The 17,992-nt window shown below is 57.6% G+C and overlaps 1 protein-coding gene across 4 annotated transcripts in view; it reads left to right on the top strand.

The window, feature by feature from the left end:
* Positions 1-17,992, top strand: part of PRKCZ (protein kinase C zeta) — a 164,459-nt gene that overhangs the window by 133,676 nt on the left and 12,791 nt on the right. For 3 of the 4 annotated variants that reach the window (XM_082417922.1, XM_082417921.1, XM_082417923.1), the window contains 5 exons: positions 4,085-4,216; positions 4,805-4,886; positions 5,885-5,937; positions 8,580-8,768; positions 11,693-11,790. In XM_082417922.1, coding sequence (XP_082274048.1) covers positions 4,085-4,216; positions 4,805-4,886; positions 5,885-5,937; positions 8,580-8,768; positions 11,693-11,790 — 554 coding nt within the window. The remainder of the gene's footprint in view (positions 1-4,084; positions 4,217-4,804; positions 4,887-5,884; positions 5,938-8,579; positions 8,769-11,692; positions 11,791-17,992) is intronic. The other variant, XM_082417924.1, reaches the window with a different exon arrangement.

Here is a 17,992-nt window from a genome sequence, read left to right as displayed (position 1 = left end):
GGGAATGAGAAGGGCTTTGGGAGCCTTGGCGACGTTGGGAGGGCACGGGGTCCTTGGGACATCGGATGCCGTGGGGAGGTCGGGCGTCGCCGAGTGGGGGCAGAGGGCCTGGGGTGCAGGAGTGATGGGCCTGGCCGACGGGTGTGGACGTGAGACTTTCCGGTGAACCACCCAGACGGACCGGGTGAAGCCTGGAGAAATGGAAACGTCCAGCCCCCATGACGCGAGGCCCCCACTGCCCACCCTCCCGTGTTTATTTAAAAAGCGGACGGCCAGCCAGCTTGCGGCCGGTGGCTTCTCTTCCTGCGCCTCTGGGCACCGGCTTGGCTCTGCCAGAGGGGGTCTCAGGCAGACGGCATGGGCCACCCTTCAGGACATCAGAGAACTGCTCGTTCCCTTCATGACAGATTGACTCACAGGCCCACCCACCTGGCAAGGCCGCCCGGAGGGGCCTGGCCTCTCCCTCCCTGCAGGTTCTCGGAGGAAAACCCATTTCTCTGATGGCAGGGGGCAGAGCCTGGCACTCCTCCTGCCGCCCCCTCCCCAAAGTCTGTGGGCAAAGGCTTCTCCTCCTCAAGGAGGAGGGGAACTCGGCGGTGGGGGGGTACCCACTCCAGCCCCGTCCCCACCCGCTCTCCTCAAGCGCCAAGCGGCTTTTCACAAACACCAGGAGACCAAGGAGGGAGCCGACCCCGAGACCCCCGACAACTCTTAACCAGCCCCGCCATTCACACATGGGGAGGCGGGCGTGTCGCCGTTTGTCACCAGGCACAGTTCCCACCAGGGTCCTTGGGCTCCACGTCTGAGGCCGCACCATCCACCAGTGTTAACTGCGGGGCTGCGAGGTCACCCCACGTGTCTCGGGAGCTACACGCCTGGCTCTGCGGGATCAGCCAGACTCACAGGGACAAGCCCACAAAGGAGGTCACTGCTCTCCTTCTTTGCTGTTGACCCAAGGATGGAAGCGAGGGCTGTCGGCCTCACTGGCCCAAGCTCCCTGCCTGGAGCTTTCTCTGCACTGGACACAACTGAGCTTCTCGAGCAGAGAGGAAGGCTCAGCTGGGGACTCACGGGGGGGCGGGGGCGGCGTCCAGCCCACAGCGGGAGCGCTGAGGTCCTCAGCCCCAGGGCTGTGGTCTGAGCAGCTGGAACGGGGCTGAGCAAGCATCCCCTCCCAGGGGCAGAGAGTAGGTGTTTCAGGCTTTGTGGCCCATGCGGTCTCTGTCACAACTGCCGGACCCTGACTCTGCCTTTACTGTTGCCGTGTGAAAGCAGCCCCAGACGTCAGTGACTGAAAACATGAGCAACGAACCACTTTGGCAGCACGTAAGAGACTTAAAAATATTTGCACCCATTAATCTATTAAGTCATGTGATTTTTCTGAGAAATGAAGCTTGGGTTTTTTTAAAAGTATTTATTTATTTATTTATGGCTGTGTTGGGTCTTCATTTCTGGGCGAGGGCTTTCTCTAGTTGTGGCAAGCGGGGGCCACTCTTCATCGCGGTGCGCGGGCCTCTCACTGTCGTGGCCTCTCTTGTTGCGGAGCACAGGCTCCAGACGCGCAGGCTCAGTAGTTGTGGCTCACGGGCCCAGCTGTTCCGCGGCATGTGGGATCTTCCCAGACCAGGGCTCGAACCCGTGTCCCCTGCATTGACAGGCAGATTCTCAACCACTGTGCCACCAGGGAAGCCCGAAGCTTGGGTTTTAAGTTTTATTTATTATTATTATTTTTTGGCCACAGCTTGCGGGATCTTCGTTCCCCAACCAGGTATTGAACCCAGGCCACGGCAGTGAAAGCGCCAAGTCCTAACCACTGGACCGCCAGGGAATTCCCTAAGTTTTATTATTTAGTGGCACATTTCTTGAAATGTTGATAATTCAAATCTAGTTTTGAAATAAAGAGCCTTGTGGGGCTTCCCTGGTGGCGCAGTGGTTGAGAATCTGCTTGCCAATGCAGGGGACACGGGTTCGAGCCCTGGTCTGGGCAGATCCCACATGCCGCGGAACAGCTGGGCCCGTGAGCCACAGTTACTGAGCCTGCGCGTCTGGAGCCTGTGCTCCGCAAAAAGAGAGGCCGCGACAGTGAGAGGCCCGCGCACCGCGATGAAGAGTGGCCCCCGCTTGCCACAACTAGAGAAAGCCCTTGCACAGAAACGAAGACCCAACACAGCCATAAATTAATTAATTAATTAATTAATTAAAAAAAAAAAACTAGCTGTTTATCCTCAAGCAACGCTCTCTTAAAAAAAAAAAAAAAAAAAGAATTCCAAGCCTCACAAGCAGGCCAAAGCAGGGCTTGCCTATTAACAACAAATAATTATTAAAAAAAAAAAAAAAAAAAAAGAGCCTCGTGGCTGCCTCTTCTGGGGAGATGTCTGCACGTGGCCTTGACACGACTGACGGGTGCTGGAACCCGGCACACTCACGCTGCCCTTGATCACCCGTTGTCCTGGCCTGGGCCCTGGTGAGGGTGGCTCTGTAGGAAAAGGGATCTTCGTTAATTCGTGAAGATACCAGGTGGCTGTGGGTTTGCCCCTAAATATGATCCAAGCATTGTTAAATGGTGTTCTGGAGAAAGCTAAACACATTTAGCACATTGTATAAAAAGACGTGAATTTTTGTAATGGTTCCATGAATGCTGAGCGGTCCTCAGAGATGACGCCCCTTCCCTGAACCCCGAGTTTACTCACCAGCACTCACCCTCCTCGGGCGGAGATGCCAAGGCCGGCGTTAAACTGGATTGGCCCGAGTCAGAGGTCTGGGGGGGTGGCCCTCTGTCCAGCCCTCTGTCTGGCCCTTGCTGCCGTCCACTGCATCTCAGGCCGTTCCCAGAGGGAGTCCCACAGCCCGTGTTGGCCTCCTTGTGGGAGGGATGGTTCCGGCAACGTGGGGGACTTGGGTACATCCTTCTCTCTCCTTTTACCGAAGTTGAAAGCAGTGGGGCACGCGGGCGCACGCGTGTGGATTTGTCTTCAGCAAACCTTTATTGGGCACCCACTGTGTGCTGGGCACTGTGCCAGGTGCTGACCACATGGCCGTGACTGAGACATACACGCTCTGTGTATGGGGAGGGGGCTCCTTCCTGGTGGGAAATTGGCTTCTTGGTGCCCGCTGGCCGCCAGCAGCCCGTCCTGCACCTCAGGCCCACACCTCGTGAGGGTTCGCTCTTGTTTCCTAAATGAGCTCCATTGCGCGGCTGGTACTGTGTATCCTTTCTGTTCTCCAGGAGTAATTTGAGACTCTCTCAAAAGAAAGAAATTTGTTAAAAAAAAAAGGCAAAAGAGGGTAAAACACGAAAACGAGTTACGGCTGGAAAAAAACTAAATGGGTAACCTGTTGACGTGCGGACACCACGTAACTGCGAAGATGACTTTGGACGCCGAGTGGTGGGCGGGTGACCAGACTTCTGGACACACTCACCTCCACGCATTTTGTGACATTCCAAAATTACAAAAACTTCTCCAAACAAGCCAGAAATGATCATGAATTTCAAGTGTTTAGAACCAAGAAGAATAAAGATTGACCATTTAAAATCTTTTAAAACGCTGAGAAAAATACCAAGATAATTGCATGGAGCCCCAGAGCAGCTCAGAATCCTGACACGTCCAGACGCCAGGCAGGGTCGCTTCTGTGGTCGTTGTGTAGGTGGGTGTTTGGACGAGGGTCAGGCAGCCGGCTCTCCCACCGCTTCTCACCTGGGTCACTCCACCCACAAGGGGCCCCTCGGCTGTTCTGAGCGCAGCCTGGTAGGAGCTACGACTCCCACTCCAGGCCCTGCAATCCAGTCCCTGCAAGCAGGAGGGGGCGCTGCCTGTGGAGGGGTCTCATCACCCCTGCCCGCCGGGGCCTCCCCTTTTCCCTCACAAGGAGCAGAGCCCCAGCGCCCTCCTTGGGGCCTCGGTTCCCCCAACCTTGGGACGGAGCTGCCGAGCCTGGGCGGGGGCCTGGTGCCGGGGGTGACGAGGCGACAGGGCCACCTCCCACCCCAGCTGCGCGTCGTGACGGTGCAGCATGTCCGCGCGGCGTGGCGGGGCCCCCGGGCGCACCGGGCCCGGCTGACAGCGGCTGTTCTCGTCCCGCGCAGAGAGCGTACTGCGGCCAGTGCAGTGAAAGGATATGGGGCCTTGCCAGGCAGGGCTACAGGTGCATCAACTGCAAACTGCTGGTCCATAAGCGCTGCCACGTCCTTGTCCCGCTGACCTGCAATAGGCATATGGTGAGTGGGGGCCGGGTACAGCCTGGGGGGGTGTCCACACTGCCCCAGGGACCCTCGGCCTCCTTCTGTCCAGGTGGGGGGGCCCTGACACCATCCCTGCCACCCGCGAGAGAGAGGAGGGGGCTCCCGTGGGCTGCAGAGTGGCGGCCCAGGCCCGCGGTCCGGGTCGGGCCCTCTTCCTGAGCCCCGGGAGCCCCCGGCACTCTTGGGGGTTGCAGGGTCCACCAGTAGGGAGCCTCCTGGATTGTGACGTCAGCCGTGGACCCCGGAGCTGGGGCCTGACTGCAAGCGACGCGAGATGGGGGCTGGGGGCGGGAGAGAGGAGTCAGTGTCAGCGTGTAAATACACGCGCTTTCTAAAGCACCTGCCGGGAAGGTTGCGGCCCGAGGGGCTGAGCGGTCACCTCGGCCTGTGGACTCACAGGTGACCTCAGCGCTCCTCTTCCCGTGTTCAGTGCGATGATGTAACAGTTGAATGATACGTGTCATGACGTGTGTTACAGTGTGTGTTACACAACAGGTGACTTACAAGTCTCCAGAAGCTCCGTCGTGGCGCCCGCCGGGTCACTGTGTTGCCGTCTCTCTGCAGGATTCTGTCATGCCTTCCCAGGAGCCTGCAGTGGACGACAAGAGTGACGACGTGGACCTTCCTTCCGAGGAGACGGACGGAAGTAGGGGCTGCTCGCCCCGCCCCCCGGGAACACCCGCCCACCTCCCCTTCCCCCCAGGCATCCTTTTAGATCCTCTCCTCTCGCCAGGGGCCAGTACCTGGGAGCATGCCCCGTGCTCGCCGCGGGACCGGGGAGGGCTCTCAGGGCCCCCCTCATCCGGGTCAGAGGTGGGCGGGTGGCCTTCCCTGGGCGCCCACGTCTCTGTGTGCTGCCGCCTGGGGAGCCCGGGGCGGGGTTGCCCTCTGTGCCGACTTCGGACGTTCTAAGAGGCACGTAGTGCAGCGGCCACCATGGATACCCATCTCTGTGGAAAGGCCTGCTGTGCGCACGGCAGGCTGCTGTGTAGTTCTTGAGTTTTAGTGGATTTTTTTTCTTTTTTCTTTCTTCTTTCTTTCTTTTTTTTTTTTGGTTGGGGAGAGACTTTTTTTAATGCTAAGAAGCATTCAGAGAGTGATTTTGAGTACCAGTTGGACTGATGGCCCAGCTCTGAGCTTCTGCAGTTCTGTGGGCTGTTACAAGGGTGTGCAAGGGCCCTAGCCCTCGTTTGATAAATATGAGCTCCATCCCCTGGGATGACAGGAGGCCACGGAGCATAAAACCCTTAGCACAGCACCTCATGTAAAGGAGACCCTTAACAAGTACCCGTCCACCCAGCCCCTCCGTCTGCATACCGTAAGAACAGAGACTGGAAGGCTAGACACCAAAATCCTATGATCCGTCGCTTCCAGAAGAATCACTAGGGAAGCTTGTCACAAAGGCAGGTTCCCAGCCCCAGAAGTTCAGAGTCAGCAGGTCTGGGTGGGGCCCAGGAAGCTGCATTTTCTTAAGTCTCTAGTTGAGTCAGAAGTGGCTGCTCCAGGCCTTCACCCTGAGCACAGGCTGGCCTGGCGGCCTGGCCTGGGCCACTGTGTCTCCACAGAGGGGCAAGGGCCGTGGGGGTCTCAGGGCACGTCCCTGACAACGCCTGTAACACCCCTTTTTCTTCCTCTCTTCACTAGTTGCTTATATTTCTTCAACCCGGAAACATGATAACATTGAAGATGAACCTGAGGTGAGTATAGCAGACGGCTCATCAGTATTTTCAGCGTCCTGTTGAGAGGTGCATTAGCTCATTTCTGGGGCAGTCGTGGAAACTCGAATGTGAACGAGGAGGGTTGGGGGGAGCACGGCCTTGCGGACATCGGGGATCGTGCACACTGAGGCTTCCAGGGCAGAGGTCTGTGAGGTCTTCCAGACGTTTAGCACAGAGGTGCTCTCTGTACAGCCGAATGGGCAGAGAGCGAGTGAACGTGGCAGCACGTGAGCTGTTGCTGAATCTCAGAGGTGAGGATATGGTGCTCATTGTACGTACTCTTTCACCGATGCAGAGCTGGGCGTGAGGGGTCATTGGCTGAGTCTCTGTGAGCCCAAGCTTCAGGCCTGGTCTGAGCCTGGGTCAGGGGACCCCTCTGACCTCAGGATCCTCTTCTGTCAAGGGTGGATGATGATTGCACCTTTCCGTGAGGGTAAACTGAGAGCATTTGTATAAACACTTAGCACCATGCCCGGCACACGGACGCTTTCCATGGCACTGACTGCCGGCGTGGCCATTTCCACATCAGTACAGGTGGCTCAGGCCATCACGGTGGACCACAAGGGGCACACATGACCTCCACAAAGGAAACCCTGTGCTCTTGTGCTTTGAGAGAAAGTGGGAAGGCTGGCCCCTGGGAGGTGGGCTCACTCTGACCTGGCTGTCACGCCCACCCCAGCACCCAGGTTCTTACATTTTCCGCGGCCGCCACCCTCCCCCGTGGCAGGTGTCCCCGTCTCTGGGACTCAGTGCCTTGTGTGGCAGGGACGTTGGCGCCCACAGGCAGCTCTCACGGGCCCTCTGGTTTGGGGGGATGGGGTGTCCGGGTGGGAGAGTCGGCCTGTCGGGCGGCAGTGAAGCGGGGTGGCAAGGAGCGGGGAGATGACAGTGAGGAGATGACAGCTCCGGGAACAGGCCCTGCCGCCTTCACAGCTGGGTCTCACCAGGGGCACATCCTTTACGAAGCCCCAGAGGCTGCTGCCCCAAAGGTTCATGGGGGCCCAATCCTGGCACCGTCTTCTGCTGCGGGTGAGGCCTTCCCACATCCTCTCCACCCAGACCGCACAGCGGGTCCAGGGCTGACTCCTGAGCTGCAGTTTTTGTCAAATTTTATTTGCATAAAAGCCTGCCTTTATTTTCCGTGTGTGCTTTCCACACTACCAAGCAGCTCTGCAATTCTCAGCAGACACTGAGTGTTCTACAGTGTAACCCAGCTCTGACACCATCAACTGGGGGACAGATCCCCCAGGTCGGGGGTTCAGTCCCACAAGACGGACCCCTCCTCCCACTTTAGATGCCAGTTGCAAGTCCAGGTTGTCACCTGTGCTTCTGAGCGACTGGCTACAGATTGGAGGGTCCCACGACCCCCTCGTCAAGTTCAATTAATTTGTGCGAACGGCCCACAGGACTCAGAGAAACGTTTTACTCACCAGATCACTGGGTTATTTTAAAGGGTTGTAACTCGGGAACAGCCAGCTGTAGGAGGCTCACAGGGTAAAGTGTGGGGAAGGGGCGAGGGCTTCCATGGTCTCTCTGAGCGAGCACCACTCCCAAATCTCCACGTATTCACCAACCCAGAAGCTCTCCAAACCTGTCCTTTTGGGGGTTTTACGGAGGCTTCATTACACAGGCGTGATGATTAAGTCATTGGCCATTGGCGATGGAGTCAACCTGTAGCCCCTCCCCCCTCCTGGGAGGTCAGGGGATGGGACTGACCCCCTAATCCCAGGGTTGGTTCCCCTGGCAACCAGCTGCATCCTTAGGTGACCTAGGGGCTTCCCTGTAGTTGCCTCGTTAACGTAACAAAACACATCTTGCTGGCTCTCAGCACTTAGGAAACCCCCCCCAGGTTTTAGGAGCTGTGTGCCCGGAATGGGGCCCTAAAACAGATAGGAACTTGGTGTTACAAATCACAGCATCACAACTGGACTCTGGGTGATAAATGAGGCTCAGGAAGTTGTGGTTCTGAGCAAGGACAGTTCCAGCTGGGGCTCAACCTCTGTGCACAGGACCTCAGGGAACAGCAGCACCTTGAGAGGCTGCACCTTTCCCAGGGTCAGTGTCCCCGCCTGGACGTCTAGATCTTTCTACCTGGTCACTCTGTGTCTGGAGTGAGTCAGGAGCACTTCGTTACCCTCCCTCCACCAGAGGTAATTCTCAGGAGGGGAGCTTGTGCTCTTAACCACGTTGCCTTTCTCTGTCATCGTATATTGTTTCTAGTGGTACTTGCTTTGGCAGGTCTTTCCAGACATTAGCGAGTTATGCTTTGCAACCCCCCAGGGAGGGCCAGGTGGCCTTCCGGCCGCTGCACCGATGGCCCTGGGGCGTGTGAGCCTGCGGCCACCTCCTCGGCCTGTCCAGGCGGGGCTGGCCCTGAGCATGCCTCCTCGCTTGCCGAGGGCCCACCGGTGGCTGGTGACGGCTCTCGGATTTCCGGCCCCGTCCACCAGAAGCTCTTGGCGTTTGCTCCTGGGTGGCGCGGGGGTGGCGGCCTTTGGGACGGAGAGTCAGGACTTGTGAGCAGGACGGGGCTCTGGGCTCCGGGCCGCGGACACCACGTCTTCCCCCATCGCGCACGAGTCCCCCTCCCGCTTCCTCCCGTTTTGTCGTCCCTCCCTCAGGACCTCAAGCCGGTTATCGATGGGATGGACGGGATCAAAATATCTCAGGGGCTCGGGCTGCAGGACTTCGACCTGCTCAGGGTCATCGGGCGCGGGAGCTATGCCAAGGTCCTGCTGGTACGGCTGAAGAAGAACGATCAGGTCTACGCCATGAAGGTGGTGAAGAAGGAGCTGGTCCACGACGACGAGGTGAGGGCCCGCCTACTCGCTCCTTCGGATGGAAGTCAGCGCACGTAACCGAGTTTGCCACTTGACCGCTTTCAAGTGCACAGTTCAGTGGCGTTTAGCACATTCACGGTGTCGGGCCACCCTCGCCACCACCCCGCTCCACACCCGCTCATCCCCCAAAGGCCGCCCCGTCCCCGTGAGCAGTCCCCCGGGCCCCCTCCCCGGCCCCTACGGCCGCCCACTGTCTCCATGGATTTGCCTGTTGTGGACACTCTGTGTAAGTGGAACCGTGCGTTATGGGACCTTCTGTGTCCGGCTTCTCTCACGGAGCGTCGTGTTCTCAAGGTCCATCCACGTGGTAGCGGGTGTCTGCGCGTCCTTCCTTCCTTTTTAGGCCTCGGCCATGTTGCGTTTTACGGATCAACCCCGTCGGGCTTCTCTGTTCACCTGCTGACGGGCACTGGGCTTGTCTCTGTTTCCGCTGCTTGAGTCGCGCTGCCGTGAACGGCTCCGTGCGGTTATTTGCTTGAGTCCCTGTTTCCACTCCTCCTGGGTGTTTACCCAGGAGGGGAACTGCTGGGTCATAGGGTAATTCTATGTTTACCTTTTTGAGGAACAGCTAAACTGTTTTCACGGCAGCTGTGCCATTTTACATTCCCAACAGCAACGCGTGAGGTTCCCAACTTCTGCGCATTCTTGCCGATGCTTGCCATCTTCTGTTTTTTGACCATCGCTGTCCTAGTGGGTATGAAGTGGCTTTGATTGGCATTCCCGTAGTGACAATGTATTGAGCTCCTTTTCATGGGCATCTTGGCTTGACGTACTTTTGACCTGTATCTTTGACCCCTGAACGGGGGTGACGTCCCTAAGAAGCAGAGAACTGACTTCACAGGGAGCGGTCACTCTGTTACGGTGCAGCCGCCGCTGACCCCTGAGGCCACTTGGCGCCCGTGGAGCGGGGGCCACGGGAGGGCTCCCCGGCCCAGGCTCGCAGTTCAGAGGGCAGAGCGGGGCTGCACCGAGTCCCCGCCTGTCCTCCCAGCAAGCGCGTTTGTGCAGTGCTCACACCGCCCAGCTGGCCCCTCAGCCCTGGGTGCTGAGCTTACAAGTGAGTTGGGGCGTCCGTGCCTCACAGCTGAGGAAGCGGAGGCCCCGGGAAGTGCGGGGTCCGGCTGGCGTCTTCACTGCCGGTTGCAGCCCCGCAAGAGGATTCCAAGCCCCTTCCCAGCCTGCGGCCGGCTGGAGGGTTGATGGTGTGTGAGGGCTGGTTTCTAGAACGCTGAGAGGAGAGGCCTCCAGAGAGCGTTACTGCTGTGGTCGCTCTCGGCGTCTTCGCACGTGGCCGTGACTGGAGCTCGGACTCAGAGGTGGTCTCAGGGGAGCGAGACCCCAGGATCTGGCGCGCAGGCCAACTGTGCGTTTGTGAGAGGCCCTGCCGTCCCGTGGCCCCCGTCCCAATCCCAGGAGCCTGGGAACGGGACCTTATTTGGGGAGATGTAATTACAGATCCTGCGGCGGTCATGCTGGATCAGCTGGGGGGCCCTAAGTCCAGTGACGAGTGTCCTTTTAGAGAAAGGCAGGGAAAGATTTGAGACAGGGAGGAGGAAAAACACACACAGAGAAGTCACTGTGAAGACAGAGGCGGAGAAGGGCCAGAGTCCCCTGGAGGTGCAGGAAGGACCCTCCGCGGGGCCCTGGGCAGGCACGTAGCCCTGCCCACACCCTGAGCCCGAGGCTTCTGCCTCAGAGCAGCGAGAGGACACAGTTTGGAGGATTTAAGTCCCGAGGTCTGTGGCGCTTTGTTAAAATAGCATGGGGAGTCCAGCAGGCGTGAGGCAGGTGGACCCGGGGGCATGGGGGAGGAGGCATCGTGCACCCACCGGCGTTTCCTTCCTGAGCACCCGGGTGGCCAGGTGCCTGGGAGAACAGACGCAGGGACAGTCAAGGGCTCTGTTTGAGGCCGGCTCTGCGCATGAGACGCTGAGTGGGGACACCAGGTGGCCACTGCACGAGCGAGTGGAGCTGGGGGAGGTGGGGCTGGTCAGACGGAGCCATGCCACCCAGGGCATCCCCGGGAGCGAGGGGCAGAGGGGTCAGGACCCAGCCCCAGGATGAGGAACCCAGACGGTCTTTGGCCACCAAAGGGCTGCTCACTGAGAGTCGGCTCATTCTTCCAGAAACCTTCAGGGGAAGGCAGGCTGCTTTGGACACATCCCGTTCCCACTCACTTCCCAACCCCTGAGACAAGAGGTTTAACCCGGGGAATTCGGGGAATCTCGTCCCACTCTGCTTTCTGGGGTTGTCATGGAACCACAGCTGAGACTCTCAAGCCGAGTTTTCCGCAAGTTCCAGTGTGGATTGGGAGGGAGATAGCCCTGCCGTGGGAGCTGGTGCTTGGGAGATGGGTGTGGGGTGTTGGAGAAACCTCCACTCTCTGTTTCCTCCTGTCTTAAGTGGAGATGATAATACAGACTTTCCAAGGCTGCCACGGGCAGCACATGGGGCAGTGCGGGAGAGCCTGTAGCCCAGAGGCCAGTGCACAGCGGGTGATGGTGGCTTTGGTGATGGTGGTAGAAACGGTGAGAAATGTTCATGGTGATAGGTGACAGCTAACGATGCTAATGGTGGTGGAGATGGTGATGGTGGTGATGGTGATGATGATGATGATGGTGATGTTGATGATGGTGGTGGTGGTGATGGTGGAGATGGTGATGATGGTGGTGGTGGTGGAGATGGTGGTGATGGTGGAGATGATGAAGGTGAAGGTGGCAGATGGTAATGGGTTACAGTGGTGGGGATGGTGATGGTGGTGGGCAGAATTTCTCAGCGGGCGTTTTCTTGTCCTCTCTGCGTTGTCTTCCCTCAAGCAGAGTTGACATTCCTCTCTTGCCTCTCCTTCTCCAGGATGCCTGTGAAGTGTTCACACTCCCTGGCTTCTATTTCAGGATATTGACTGGGTACAGACAGAGAAGCACGTGTTTGAGCAGGCATCCAGCAACCCTTTCCTGGTCGGCTTACACTCCTGCTTCCAGACAACAAGTCGGTAAGAGAAAGGGGGTGCTTCTGGGATTCTGCTGCTTTCTGATCTGAACCGTGCGGAGGCTGTGCTGCTGTCATGAGGTTTCTGCTGGCGTCTGTAGGGTCCTCCTGTTTGCAAGTATGGGGGCTTTTTGGTTCCTCAAACTAGCTTTGTTGTTCTCATTGGCTGGTGTCATATTAAGTAAATTTCATACAGAAGAAGCTAAATTCTTTAATTCTGTTTACAAATTATTTATTGAACGCATCCCACTGATACAAGCATGGGATCAGGTATTGGGATGCCAGTGTGAATGGGAGGCCTGTCTTTGTGCTTATGGATCTCACTGATGAGTGGAATAAATTAATAAATGCTAAACAGCCTCACTTAGAAGCTTTGTACATATTAGAATTCTGCTTTTAAAAGGTTTGGAACTACTGGTCTAGGATATTCAACATATACTCAGTTTGGAATTTTTTTGGCCAGATGACTTGAACTCACACAGTTTGTTTACTTGAGAAGTTACTATGTTCTGGGTCGGGGTGCTCAGGGCCCACCCCCAGGTTCGGTGACTTAGGAGAACTTGCAGGACACGGCACATCGTCAAACTCAAGGCTAAGGCTTGCTGCTGTGAAAGGATGTAAAGGGAAACGACGCACGGGGTAAAGTCGGGAGGAAACCAGACATGAGCCGCCCGGAGTCCCTCCCTGTGGAGTCCCACAGGACACCCTGAATTCCTCCACAGGGATTTGTGAAACTCGGGGTTTATTGTGGGCGGGTCACGTAGGCACCTCTACCTAACACGTGCCAAAGTCCCAGACTCCCGGCGAGCAGCAGGTGTTCAGTGTAAACCGTGTTGTTTGTGCAGTGTGATCACGGTGAGGCACACTTATCGCTTGGGGAAGTTTTATGTCAGCGCAGGGGGCCAGTGGCCGAGCGAGGGCCTGACTCTGCTAGGGCCCAGCGTGCAGACAAGCCTCTCTGCACGACGGTCTCGGTCCTGCTCTGCTCGGGGCTTTGTTGTGATCACAGCAGTGACTCGCCCCCCGACACCCCCCGCATCCACCCCCACCTCTCCCCATCTTCAGTCCCCTGTTCCCACCGGAACTGGCGTTGCCCCCTCCCCAGATCTCAGTGATTCTGCCTCCTGAGTGGGTCTCAGACCCTCCCTTTCCCCCTGAGCCCCGGCTGCAGCCTCCTCGGGGCGTCTGGTCCCTGGGGCGCCAGGCTGTCAGTTCCCCCACGTTGGAACTGAGCCATGTTTCGAGAACACAGATCTAAAGTACCCATCACCTGCTTCAGAGCCCCCCGGACACTTTCCCAGTTGCTTCTGGGAGACAGTCCAGGCTCCTAGGCGTGTGGACGAGGCCCCTGCAACCAGGCTGCCCCTGGGTCCCTCTGTCCATCTTTGCCGCCCTGTCTGCCAGGCGCCTTTCCTCGCCTCCTCTTCCCCCGCCCGGGGCTCCGGGAGGGCCCAGCAGTAGTGTCCAGTGCACTTTCCTCACCTCTCTTTGGCTCTGACCAGTCTCTTGGGATTATGGGGCACGCCCGAGGGAGGGTGTCCCCCCAAACCCACGCTTCCTAAACGTATTGTGAAACGAGGCTTGCTGTGTTTTTCAGTTAACTTTACTGTATGAACTTGTAGGGTGTGGATGTACAAGGGTCAGATATTTCAGCCTCACTTCCAGCTCTGTTGCCCGCCGGCTCACGTGTTCCCAGGTGCGTTAAGGTTAGAACTGGAAAAAAAAATCATCCCATAGGTGTTTCTGTGTGAGCCCCACGACGCAGGCGCGCACCGTAGCGCCTTTCCAAACGGACGTGAGGAGCTGTGTTCCAGCCTTCACGTTCACGGCCGGGAGGCATCCCAGGCATCAGCAGCACCCGTGTCTCGTTCCTTTGCCTCCCCCTTTTATGGAATCCGTCAGTGACGTCTAGAAGCACCTGAGACCTGGTTAGTCAGGAGAGGGTGTCTTTCCGGGCTGTTTCCACGTGCCTGCTTTGACGCCGGGTTACGATATATGCCTGTCCCCCACCACCCATGGTGTGAACTCCCTAAGAGCAGGGCCGGTGGGGGGGGTGTTTTTGTGCTCCCAGCAGTTGGTTCATACCTGGCACCTCGTAGGCAGTTGTGCTAAAGGATAATTTTTTTAAGGTACCGTCATGTCCTTGGTACAGATATAAAGTGAGCATGTGTCAGCGTTTATGTGACTCACTGATTAATGAGGGACTCGTCAGAGGTTACAGCCTGCTCACAGGAGAATTCAAGATCCCGCACACGTCGGGTGACGGGGACCCTGGGACTGGCCGATGCCTGGTGCCGAGCCGGCTGGGAGGCCGGGAGGGGCCCCACCAGGCAGACTTCCTTTGCGAGTCTGTGGATGGCATTGTTGGTACAGAACCCACCTGGTTGGAAAGTGGCTCAGAGACGGAGGGAGACCCCGGAAGCCGTGCCCTGGGAGGGTGGTGCCAGCAGAACCTGGTTCCTCCGGAGACCCCGTCCTCATTTCAGTCTTTCAAAGCCTTTTGTGGTTCTCCTGACAGCGGTACCAGCAGAGGCTTGGAGCCGACAGCTGGGCTTCAAGTGCCAGCCCCCGCTTACTGTCCGGGCGACCTTGCACAGGGCACCCTCTCTGGGCCCCATCTCAGCCCTGGGACAGGGAATGGCAGGGATGCCCACCTCAGGGGCTGGCTGTGGGTCGGTCAGTTAAACGTTTACAGCCAGGAAGGCCCCGCTGCCGGGGAACTGTGAATAATGTGAGCTTCGGCTGAAAGGGCCTTTCTTCCTGGGGGCGCTGGGCCTTGGAACAAACAGACGCAACCTCGTGTCTGAGCCCCCGAGGACACAGGAACCGGCAGCTGCCCTGCCCCACGTGGGGCGGCTGTCAGCACCGCACCCACTGCTGCCGGTGAGTGAGGAGCGTGGCCACTAGCACCCCCGGGCGGACCGGAGCCGGGAACTGGGAGGCTGGGTGGGCAGGGTGGCGGCGGGGACGTGGCTGGGACGGGCGTGCGGGCCACCTCGACCCTTCCTGTGGGCTCCTCGCCGCGCCGCCGCCCCGAGGGCCTGCCGTGGTGCCAGGAGCCGGCGCAGCCCTTGCAGCGCCACCAAACACAGCGGACACCCGCTCCACTCCGGAGCTGTGCCCGCGGGCCGCCACCAGCAAAAATCTGGTAAATAAGACGCAGTTTCTCACAAGCAGTTATCAGAAGGGGGTCTCTGGATGGGAAGAAAATAAGCATTTCTTTTTTCTCCCCAAATCCAGTAGTGCCATCTGGCTGTGCCGTGTTCCGTGTTCACTCGTGGACGTGGAATCCGGAACGTTACAGTCGTCACTAATGTCGCCACGTGTGTATACACAGGGTACAGAGCACCACGTGTGTACAAATGTATGCAGATGGTACAGTGGGGTTTTATTTTTATTTTTAATTTTTTTATAAATGTATTTATTTATGTATGTGTTTATTTATTTTTGGCTGCTTTGGGTCTTCGTTGCTGCGCCCGGGCTTTCTCTAGTTGCGGCGAGCGGGGGCTACTCTTCATTGCTGTGCACGGGCTTCTCATTGCGGTGGCTTCTCTTGTTATGGAGCACGGGCTCTAGGCATGTGGGCTTCAGTAGTTGTGGCGCATGGGCTCAGTAGTTGTGGCTCGCAGGCTCTAGAGCACAGGCTCAGTAGTTGTGGCGCACGGGCTTAGTTGCTCTGCGGCATGTGGGATCTTCCCGGACCAGGGCTCGAACCCATGACCCCTGCATTGGCAGGTGGATTCCTAACCACTGCACCACCAGGGAAGTCCCACAGTGGGGTTTTAGTATAAAATAAACATCTGTATTACGGAAAAACCATCATTCATATCCACACAGCCCATCTTTTCTAAACAACAGCCAAAATTAACTACAAAATGGCCAAAACAGGGGAAACTGCTTCAGTTTAAGCTATTGTGGGGAAAACGGGTGATCGAGAGATGGTAGCTGAAAATCTGTTTCTCCCTCCCCCCAACCCCCCACTTTAGATTGTAGTTTGGGGACCTTTTTCTCGCTTCTGCGTGATCTCAGATCACAGATGAGCAAGCCACCAGTAAAATATTTACAGTCAACCTGCTGTTCTAAAATAAAACCTTTTAACCGTTGGCCCAATTGGTTATCTATGTTCATCTACGGACACAGATGCTTCTTCCCCTTTAAAGAAGAACAAAGCGGTTGTGCCTTGTTTGCAGTGCCCACTTAGACGCTAAACTCAGTTCTTCCTGGTTCCTGGTGGCTTCGAGATGTGAAACGCCTTGTGTGTTAGGCTTTGTAAATCACACCTGAGGACTTACCTGCAGCTCTGGAGAGACCTCAGCCTGGATGGGGTCCCGGGGCCCCATACAGGGGGGCCACAGCATGCACGTGCACCCTGGGAACGCCGTCAAGGTGGGGTGGGGGCAGAGCCCACGAGGGAAGGTCGCACAGGTGTGTCCCAGGGGAGGCGGCTGTGCCGGGGAAGGATGAGGAAGGGCTTGCCGATGGGACGGCTTCCGAAAGCACCACGATCCTCAGCCGGGGACGCAGGACCTTCTGGGCGAGGAGGCCTGAGGGAGGCCTAGAGGGAGACGAGGACGGTGAGTTCGCCCAATGCCAGGGAGAGCGTGGCAGGACTGACGAGCGCTGGGCGCTGCTGGGGCGGCAGGCGGGGTCCGACGTGGAGAGCTGGGGGCGCGGGGCGAGCACATGTCCAGTGGGCGGTGCGGACATGGGGCTGGGAAGCGGGAGCCGAGGGGGAGCCGGGGCCACGTGAGTTGTCGCCATGGTGAGAAGCAGGTAGGCCTGCAGTGAGCAGACCCAGGGCCCAGTCTGACCTCCGCCCGCTCCTGATGGAGGGTCAGGGAGATCCGGTTCCCGGGGGCCCTGCTGATGGTCACGGGACACCTGTGACCGCTGCACGAGGACGCGCCCACGGGGCCGTGCACGCAGCAGGAATCATCCGCGACCTTGAGGGGCAGGTGCTCCCTCCTTGGGAACGTGAGTCACTGTACTTTCCAAAGGCAGTAAATTTGTTCCAGTCATAATTTAAACCCAGAATAGAAAGCGCGGCGCTGAGTGACAGTGGGCGTGGGCGGAGCCACGTCAGCCTCTGTTCTCCACCTGGATCCCCTGCATCCCCTAAAATGGTCCAAATGCAGCCCTGACCCCTCAGGCTACCAAGCAGGACCCCTCGGGCTAGACTGCCCGGCACGAGGGCGCACGTGGGGAGAAGGGACCCCCCGTTGGAAGTGAGTCGAGACTCACCGGAACACTCCGGAGGTTTCAGGACCTCGCTGTATTTTTCCATCGTGTGGGTGGACCGCACTCTCTCTGGGAACACTGTGGCAGCCGTTGTGGATCACCCCACGGCCCCGGACAGTGAGGGACCCTTGGGGCGTGGCCTCTGTCCGCCTAGCCCAGGGGCCTGAGTCCTCCTGCCGCTGTGCCCACACACAGCCTTCACTGAGCGTGGTTCCTTCTTTCTTCCTAATCTGGAGGCGACTGGCTGCTTTCAGACCAGGGCAAGTGGGTGGCGGGGACGTGTCATTGCCGTGTGCTTGGGGACGGACGTGCACGGGCGGGGGGCATGCTCTCCATGAGCTGGCGTCCTTGGACCATCCCGTTAGGATGCGGTGACCCCGGTGCCCCATGCAGCCACTGCCTGACTGATATGACGCCCTGTGCAGCTGCATGCCTTCCCTGGACAGGGCCTCGCTAGAGCCGGGCATGGGGGCTCCTTCTGTCGAAGTAACTGTCAGGACCAGACCTGAAGTTGTGCTTTTGCCGACTATTAGATGACATCAGAAACCATGTAAAAGGGTAGCTCCTTTTTTTTAAAAAAAACTTGTCGCAATTTTAAAATGCTGGAAAGTGAAAGGAGGAAGTAACTTCTGTGCACGCTCCCTGGTCTTATCATTGACACGTTTTGCTGCTTGTTTTTCCTTTTTGCTGTTTATTTCTCCATGTGGACTTTGGAATCAACCTGTCCAGCTCCGGAAAGGAAGACAGGGCATCCTTAGGATGCAGGCGCTTCCTACTCAGTCACGTGGTTTCCCTTTTCGTCTGCTCTTTCAGGAGATCTTAAAATTTTTCTTCATGTAGAGTTTTCAGTTCCTCGCTTAATTTTTGTCCTGAGTGTTTCTCTCTTCTGTTTCTACTATAAGTGAGGTCTTTTCTTCCATTGAAGCAACAAGCAAGGTAATGTGGTTTCTGCACGTTGATTTTGGGCC

This window comes from Balaenoptera physalus, assembly GCF_965194825.1.
Source record: "Balaenoptera physalus genome assembly, chromosome: 1".
Classification (NCBI taxonomy): Eukaryota; Metazoa; Chordata; class Mammalia; order Artiodactyla; family Balaenopteridae; genus Balaenoptera; species Balaenoptera physalus.
Note: the sequence above shows the minus strand (reverse complement) of the source record. Positions and strands in the feature narration are given on the sequence as shown.